Source organism: Centruroides sculpturatus, unplaced genomic scaffold (genome assembly GCF_000671375.1).
Source record: "Centruroides sculpturatus isolate CEXI.00-Female unplaced genomic scaffold, Cexi_2.0 scaffold57, whole genome shotgun sequence".
Classification (NCBI taxonomy): Eukaryota; Metazoa; Arthropoda; class Arachnida; order Scorpiones; family Buthidae; genus Centruroides; species Centruroides sculpturatus.
Genome location: NW_019384382.1, coordinates 368,504 through 377,334, shown reverse-complemented (window position 1 = coordinate 377,334; position 8,831 = coordinate 368,504). Strand labels below are relative to the sequence as shown.

Sequence of the window (8,831 nt, the reverse complement as noted above, 5' to 3'; positions counted from 1 at the left end):
CCATTCCAAAAGATGCGTTCCAGCAGTGTTTCCAGCAATGGCAGGAACGCTGGGAGAAGTGTATACATTACCAAGGAGACTACTTTGAAGGGGATTAGGGTTTTGTACCTCAAAGTCAATAAATTTATTTTTGCCGACCAAAGGTCCGATACTTTTTGAACAGACCTTGTATTATTGTGAAAATTAGTGAGAAACTGTGACTATCTAGTTAATTAAATAGTTAATTAAATTATTGAGTATCAGTATCTTAGATATATGATGATATGAATGTACGTGATTCATGATTGTGATAATAATAACTAACTACAAGACTACTACTAATTACTTACTCACTACTTTATTAACACTAATAATTAAATTACTTATAAATCACTACAGACTGATATGTAGAGCTTATATAATTAAAAAACATTGCTGGATGTTGGTCCAGCAAAAATCCAGCTGGATTAAAAACACTGCTGGATTGCAATCTCTATACACCATCAGTACTTTATGAAATTTATAACAACTTGTAAATAGAGAATGTTATATAATAAAAATTATTAATGTTTTAAATATAGTATTGTTTACAATTTTTATTGAGAATTACCGTTTTTATTTACCTACAAAATATTTATTTTGTTTTTGATATTTTTAGAAAAAAGAATGTAAAGAAAATGGTGAACCTGAAAGAAAATCAGAGAATGATGGAGAAAAGGTACTTTCATTTCTAAATGGATCTAATGATTACAGGTAACAGTTTAAAAAGATTTGATTAATATATTTAAATGAAATAATGTGTGAATTTTTTTAATTCAAGAATGAGAGTGATGAGGAAGATGATGAAAAAGACAAAGGAAAGATTAAACCAAATAGTGGTAATGGTTGTGATTTGGAAAATTATAGGTGGACACAAACACTTTCTGACATAGAGGTAAGTTATATTTTAAATAAATTTTAAAAATTGAAAAAGTGATAATACTAAAATTTTGGATTTTTACAGTTAAAAGTTTTCTTACCAGCTGGAATAAAAGTAAAAGCAAGAGACTGTGTAGTTGATATTGCAAAAAGGGTTAGTTTTTGTTTATATTATGCAATACAGTGGGTGATCGCTTAATGAACATTTTTGCGAAAAATTTTTATCATTGGACAACGAACACTTTACTGAACAAACATAAAAAGAAGCGACGGAAAATAACTAATACCAATTGATTTTCCCTTGTCTTCATGTAACAATTTGAAATCTTTCGGAGCATGGGAGACATCAACATTGACACTCAACCTGATACTGATCAGATAATATTCCTCTGAATTTTGAAATTCTCCCTTGTAATTCCAGCTTTTTCTTTACCTTTCTGACAAATAATTTTTTATAGACTTTGCAAGACTGTTGGACAGGCACATGTAAAGTTTTGCGTCGGGGTTTATTTACAAAAGGTGAGAGTTTAACTGTCCCATCAGACATTTGTTAACGTTTTAATTCCAAATTTCACATTTCATCTGGGCCTTGCATTTAAAATTTTTTGTGCGCTAGTTGATTTTTGTTCTCTGAATTTTTATATATGCTTTTCTGAACATTTTATTTAAAAAAGAAACTGATGATATTATGGAGCCTAAAAAGAGGAGTGTCAAGAACTGTGCTCACTGTAGAAACCAAGCAGAGATAATAGTCAAGGTAGAGAATAGGCACAAGATGTCTGATGTTGCTAGGCAGTATGGTTTGAACATGTCTACAGTAGGCACAATCTTAGCTATGAAAGATATATCACAAAGTCTCAAGCTGCTAACAGAGTAATGAAAATCACATCTGAGAAATAAAGAGCATTTTAGAGCTCATAATGGAAACTGATCTGACGACAGAAGAACTCTCAAATGAAGAATACCAAGAAACTCAGCGACACTCAGTGCCGTATCTAGGCAAGTGCACCGCACAGACCCCACTTGGAAGGGTGCCCAAAATGCATGTATTTGTTTTATTATTTTCCCAAACCTAATTAATTAAGGGGCATAAATGCAAATTCTTGCAGAGGGCACAGGAATGGCTAGTTATGGCACTGGCGAGAAGTGTTTTCTTTTGAAAAAGAGGAAGACGAAAGAGGACTAATGTTGACATCTGCTACTAAAGATCATTTGAAATGGAAGGATGTCAGAACAATGATCATTCAAAGTGGCATCCAAACCAGAATGAGGTTAATAGGCTTGGAGATCTCTAATTACAATGCTATTAATTACTTCTGAAAAATCCTGAAGAAAAGAAAAAAGCAATTGACATTGGACAGATTCATTGACCCTCACAAATGGAAAAAACATGACTAATAAAAATGCAGGCTTGCATATATATGTATTTTTACTATTACATATAAACATAGTAAAAAAGTGTATATTTTTTATTTTTTGGAGTCTCCTGAACAAATTAATCAAATTTCCATAAAAACCTATGGTAAATCAATAATCAATTAATGAACAATTCGGAACAATTAATGAACAAAGTCTTGGAATGGATTATGTTTATTAACCAATCACCCATTGTATCTCAAATTTTAACATAAAAGTAAAATTTGGAATGTTAAATCATATGATAACTCCTATAAATAAAAGATTTTACAGTATTTATAAGAGTATCTGTTTAAGGCCTTGTAGACAGGCTCGTGTTTGGATTTGCAATGCAATTGTATTTTTCTCTCAATTTTTCTTTGGAAAATTTATTTTATTATTATTTTTTAATATTTTCCTCCAAATCTGTTCTGTCATATTTTATAGAAAAAGTTATGAAAGTACATAAATTTTTTATGTGATAATGAAAGTTTATTTTAGCAAATAAATCTGTGATTTCATTAGCTACAGACCAATCTTCCACCAAAAACACCATGACATATTTTTCATATTCAGTTATTTTAATTTTGAAAACAATAAATTAATAAAACAATTTAATTATTAAGAACATATGATCTAAATAATAATATGCAGCTAGCTAAGCGATGTCATTACCATTTAATCAATGACACTTTGCCCAGATACTGGTAATTTACTCTATCAATTCTGACATAAAACCTAGAGATGTGTGAATATTTTGAAAATATTTTTAAAATATTATGTCTTATTTCCCATATATTTTCAATGTTTTATTTTGAAATATAATTGTTGCATCTTGAAATATATCACTCTAAATTGCTTTGTTACAGATTGCTCTACTAAGAATTATTTTCTTCATTGGTTGAGAGAAATTTTTTAATTTTTATGAATATTTCTGTAAAATATGATGGAACAAGTCTATAGAACGGTGTTCCGCAACCTTTTTCTATTTGTGGCACACCCATGACTCAACACTGCATACCAAAATGTTATTCCCCTCAGAAATGTATGATATGATACTATTAACAGAATTACATAATGCCACTAACCTATTATTATTATTATTAAAAGACATCAACACCTGTGAGTAAATTTATTTTACATATAATTTCTTAGAATACATAAAAATGCATGGCTTGTAATAAAGAATATACAATCATCATCTTATTTCATCGGTGCTGTGGCAGAGAATGAAATACAAGCTTAAGAAACACAAAAACTGTGATAAAAATATATAAATAAAACTTGTAATTAACAGAATATGTAAAAGTTTACGTCACACCGGTTCCGGAACACTGCTATAGAAAGATACATAATGTAATTAATTTTGTTTTGTTTAAGAGAGGATCAAAAGAAAAATGACAAAATTTGTTGACACTGAAGGAGCAAATATTTAATGTATATAATCACCAACTAAAGAAAGCAATCATTTGTATTTTTTTTTAACATGTTCAATGTTCAAAAAATAACTCAAGATATAATCAGAGAATTGTGAAATACATCAACATTTATATTACAACAGGGAGAAAAATATATCTTAAATGGTTTGTGCATATATATCTTACATTTTAAATGGCATGTGTGTGTGTGCACACAGATAAATTGTAACTGTTTAAGAGAATTAAAGTATTTATGTATAGAATCAGTTTTTTTGACATCACAATAAATAAAAATGGTTTAATTGTAGTAAATAATTATCAAATTACACTTCTTGATAAAGAAATGCTATCAGAAAATATGGAAAAAATGTTTGAACTAATAGAATGTTCATAATAAGAATCTAATGTATACTTATTGTTGGTGTCAATTTGATTTATTATGTTCTATATTTGTGAAGTACTTGTTGATTAACATGCTTAACCACACTGCAGTGATCGACAGATATACCCATCAAGGGCGATCACGTGGCACTGGAGAACGACATCGATATCCGCAAAAAATTTTAGGCAAAAATTACCGCAAAAAAAAATTCATACAAAAAGGAATTATGTGGCAATAAAGAGAGACTTTTTCTTTATTAGACGTAACTGTTTAAAAAATTTTTTTTCTGAAACAAAAACAAGAAAAACGTGTGGAAAAATTCTTTAAAAATTTCCCACGTTTATTTTCCGCTACATCACGATAATGCCATATCTAACTAACCCTCTTTACAAAGGTTAAAATTGAAAATTAAATCAATATGATTTTAATGCAGTTAAGTTAATCAATTATAAAAATTTTCAGATTATTCAAATGTGCCAATTGAATTTTAAGAATTATGCTATTATTTATTAAATATTAAATTTAAATATCTTGTTTATTTTAATGTAAAAAGACTTACTAATGCCCTTAGTAAAATAGTAAAGTTAATAATAACTTTATTTTTAATTTATTTTTAGCATTTAAAAGTTGGTTTGAAAGGCCATCCTCCTATTATAGATGGTGAATTGTATAATGACATCAAAATAGAAGAATGTTGTTGGGTAATGGAAGATAGCAAAATTATAGCAATTTCTATTGAAAAAGTAAGAATTAGTTGTTGTTATTATTATTTTATGTTTTAATTTATATTGTGAATAAATGTATACTCTGTTTTATCTTTAAGGTAAATAAAATGGAATGGTGGAGTAGACTAGTAACTACAGATCCTGAAATAAATACTAGAAAAGTTAATCCTGAACCATCAAAGGTAAACAAGCTTAAATTTAAAAAATTTATTCTTGTAATTGAAGAATAAATATAGTTCTAATATGATACTCTTACAGTTATCAGATTTAGATAGTGAAACAAGAGGCATGGTGGAAAAGATGATGTATGATCAGCGTCAAAGAGAACTAGGTTTACCTACATCAGATGAGGAGAAAAAGCAGGATATTATTAAAAAGTAAATTGTTCTCATATTAAATTTACTGTTCTTAAATTTATATGAATTTCTTTATCTTTTGGACACTCTTCATTGTTTAATTCAATTTTATATTGACATAAGAATACAATGGGTGATTGGTTAACGAACATAATCCATTCCAAGATTTTGTTCATTAATTGATTATTGATTTACCATAGGTTTTTATGGAAATTTGATTAATTTGTTCGGGAGACTCCAAAAAATAAAAAATATACACTTTTTTACTATGTTTATATGTAATAGTAAAAATACATATATATGCAAGCCTGCATTTTTATTAGTCATGTTTTTTCTGTTTGTGGGAGTTAAAGAATCTGTCCAACATCAATTGCTTTCCTCTTTTCTTTAGGATTTTTCAGAAGTAATTAATAGCATTGTAATTGTAGAGATCTCCAAGCCTATTAACCTCATTCTGGTTTGGATGCCACTTTGAATGATCATTGTTCTGACATCCTTCCACTTCTTCAAATGATCTTTAGTTACAGATGTTGACATTGGTCCTCTTTTTCAAAAGAAAACTCATCTCACTGTGTTTCTTGGTATTCTTCATTTGAGAGTTCTTCTGTCAGCAGATCAGTTTCCATTATGAGCTCTAAAATGCTCTTTATTTCTCAGATGTGATTTTTCATTACTCCATTAGCAGCTTGAGAATCCTTGATATATCTTTTATAGCTAAGATTGTGCCTACTGTAGACCTGTTCAAACCATACTGCCTAGCAACATCAGACATCGTGTGCCCACTTTCTACCTTGGCTATTATTATTATCTCTTACTTGGTTTCTAAGGTGAGCACAGTTCTTGACACTCCTCTTTTTAGGCTCCATAATATTATCAGTTTTTTTTTAAATAAAAAGTTCAGAAAAGCATTTACAAAAATTCAGAGAACGAAATCAACTAGCGCACAAAAAATTCTAGAGCACAAAAAATTATTTAAATGCAAGGCCTGGATGAAATGCGAAATTTGGTATTAAAACGTTAACAAATATCCGATGGAACAGTTAAACTTTCATCTTTTGTAAATAAACCCCGACACAAAACTTAACAAGTATTCATCTGACAGGGTCACAAAGACTATAAAAAATTATTTGTCAGAAAGGCAAACAAAAAGCTGGAATTACAAGGGAGAGTTTCAAAATTCGAAGGAATGAGCATCAATGTTGACATCTCCCGCACTCTGAAAGGTTTTGAATTGTTACCTGAAGACAAGGGAAAATAATCGGTATTCATTATTTTCCATCGTTTCTTTTTATGTTTGTTCAGTAAAGTGTTTGCTATCCAAACTGTTTAACTGATCACCCACTGTACTATATTTAAAATTAATCCAGATTATAACAATTTATATTGCTTTCAAAATTTATACTAGTACAAATATTATTAACATTTTAATTTTTTCTTTTTAGATTTATGGAACAACATCCTGAAATGGATTTTTCAAAATGCAAATTTTCTTAAAATTGATAAACACTTAGATATCAGCTATGAACAGAAAATAATTGATGTTTGAGACAAATCTTAATCATATATAGTATTCTGCTGTAAATATTCATGTGTTTATCAATACATTATCAACTTGATTTTTTGTTTTCAATCACTGTATGAACTTGTTGAGCACATCTGAATTTATATTATATGGCATTTGCTGTTTATGATCAAAATACAGATGTATTAAAATTTTACAAGTTCTTCATTTCTTAATTTTTTAAGTTTTTATTACAAATTTGAAACAAATAAATATTTAAAAATTAAATCTTAAATTTTTGTAGTTTAGTTATTGGATATCTGATAGTAATTATTGATTTTTATTTTTACATATTAAATTTAGATTTTTAANATGACTGAAACTGTGATGAATAGGGAAATGTCTCCAGTTCTTCTCAGAGTGAAGAATCAGAAATGAGAACTGAATTTCAGAGAAAGTCGTTTTTAAATTAACTGAGAAATTCTAACTACAGAGAAGAGTAATTTCTCATAACGTTGACGTAGCAAATATTTCACGGTACTGTATAAATATTTGATATTAAATACGAGGATGCAATTATTTGTGGGCATTCTATTAATGAGTTTTGCTTTTATATGAAGTTAGTTAATCTTTCGCGGTTATTTGTGATTCAAATTTAGATCAATTACTAATTAATAAAAATTTCCTAAATGTGAATGAACATTCAAATTCGAATATTTTATCATCCCGAAATAATGAACCTTTTCTCAATTCTATGTGCAAAATTTTTTTAAAATATGTTTTTTGGGCATAGTATTAAAAGTTTGGAGTTTCGAATTTAATCCTCGTACTGTATTAGATTTACAAAATGTACACGTTTGGTTTATTGATAATTTTTAAAAGTTCCGCTAGGGGACGCAGTAATTCATAACTTCAAGTCGTTTCGTGAAGAATAATGTTATTCTAACTGTAAAAAAAGCAATTACTACAAGGAAAATAATAATAATAATAATGTCAGTTCAATCAATAAGTATAAAAATTACAACTGCAACGTTTAAAAGTATTTTAACTAACTATAAATTGTCACTGTAAAAAGTGTAGCTTCAACTTGGTCCCATGGTGTAATGGTTAGCACTCTGGACTTTGAATCCAGCGATCCGAGTTCGAATCTCGGTGGGACCTCGTTACTTTTTATTTATTTATTTATTTTATTACCTTTTAAAATTCCTTTTAAAACTTTTAAGTACTTCATAATACTTAATAAATACATTTAACGTTTATCTATATAAAATCTTGATTTCTTTTTATACTTAAAATTAACTTCGCGCTTTTTAATATGATAATAATGATTAGGAAATTTAACATTAATGATTAATTAAAGACGTAAATGCATGAAATATATCTTTAATATATAATAGATAAAAGAATGATATAAGACTCTTTTTATTAATTGCGCCTCCATATTCTCATTGCTGCATATAAAATAAAATCTTCCTTTATGACATAAATATGTTAATATTTTCCAACTCTAGTTTCACACAGCAGAAGTTTAAATGTTTAAAAAGCAAAGAAAATTATTCACTTTCAGGGTAGATAGAAAAGCATTTTCAATACAGTATTTAATGTCCAGTATCTCCTCACTGCTAGATGAGAACTAGAGGATACATTCTGTTATATGTAAATAAAAACTTATTGGAATTAGAAACTTGAAAATCAGAGATTTTCTAGATAACTTTCAAAACAAAACTGTATATAATTGCATGTTTGAAGATTGTTTTAATAAATATAAACATACAAACTAGTACGGTATTAAAACTTAAGTTTCTCATTACTAACAACATATCATTGGTTTTTTTTTCAAAATGAGTATATAAAATATGATCATATTGCTTTTAGATCTTACCCAATGTCATTTTATAAATATATTTTACAGTAGAGCGTCGATTTTCCGAATCAATTGGGGACTGGGGTTGTCCGGATAACTGATTTATGTACGAAAAAATAGTTTAACGTATCCGATGTAGAAATTTTCCGTTGCGTGTCGCTTCGCATTGAATTTTCGTCGATGTTAAGCCTAACAAAGACTATTGTATTGTTAAAAATTATTTTTTTATTTTGTACAAACAAAATAAATATATTGAAAAATATAAAAATAATAAAAAATTATACTTCAGAAGT

General features: G+C 28.2%; 1 protein-coding gene and 1 non-coding gene across 2 annotated transcripts in view; both read left to right on the top strand.

The window, feature by feature from the left end:
• LOC111617932 (nuclear migration protein nudC-like) overlaps positions 1 to 6,921 on the top strand; it is a 52,362-nt gene extending 45,441 nt beyond the window's left edge. The window contains exons 4-10 of the mRNA XM_023359317.1: positions 638 to 697; positions 800 to 913; positions 983 to 1,051; positions 4,710 to 4,835; positions 4,916 to 4,999; positions 5,076 to 5,194; positions 6,616 to 6,921. Of these exons, the coding sequence (XP_023215085.1) occupies positions 638 to 697; positions 800 to 913; positions 983 to 1,051; positions 4,710 to 4,835; positions 4,916 to 4,999; positions 5,076 to 5,194; positions 6,616 to 6,667 (624 nt within the window). The 3' untranslated portion in view covers positions 6,668 to 6,921. The remainder of the gene's footprint in view (positions 1 to 637; positions 698 to 799; positions 914 to 982; positions 1,052 to 4,709; positions 4,836 to 4,915; positions 5,000 to 5,075; positions 5,195 to 6,615) is intronic.
• Positions 6,922 to 7,763: 842 nt separating this feature from the next.
• On the top strand, positions 7,764 to 7,835 carry Trnaq-uug. Its single transcript has one exon. It is a non-coding gene; the product is annotated as a tRNA-Gln (tRNA).
• Positions 7,836 to 8,831: the final 996 nt, after the last annotated feature.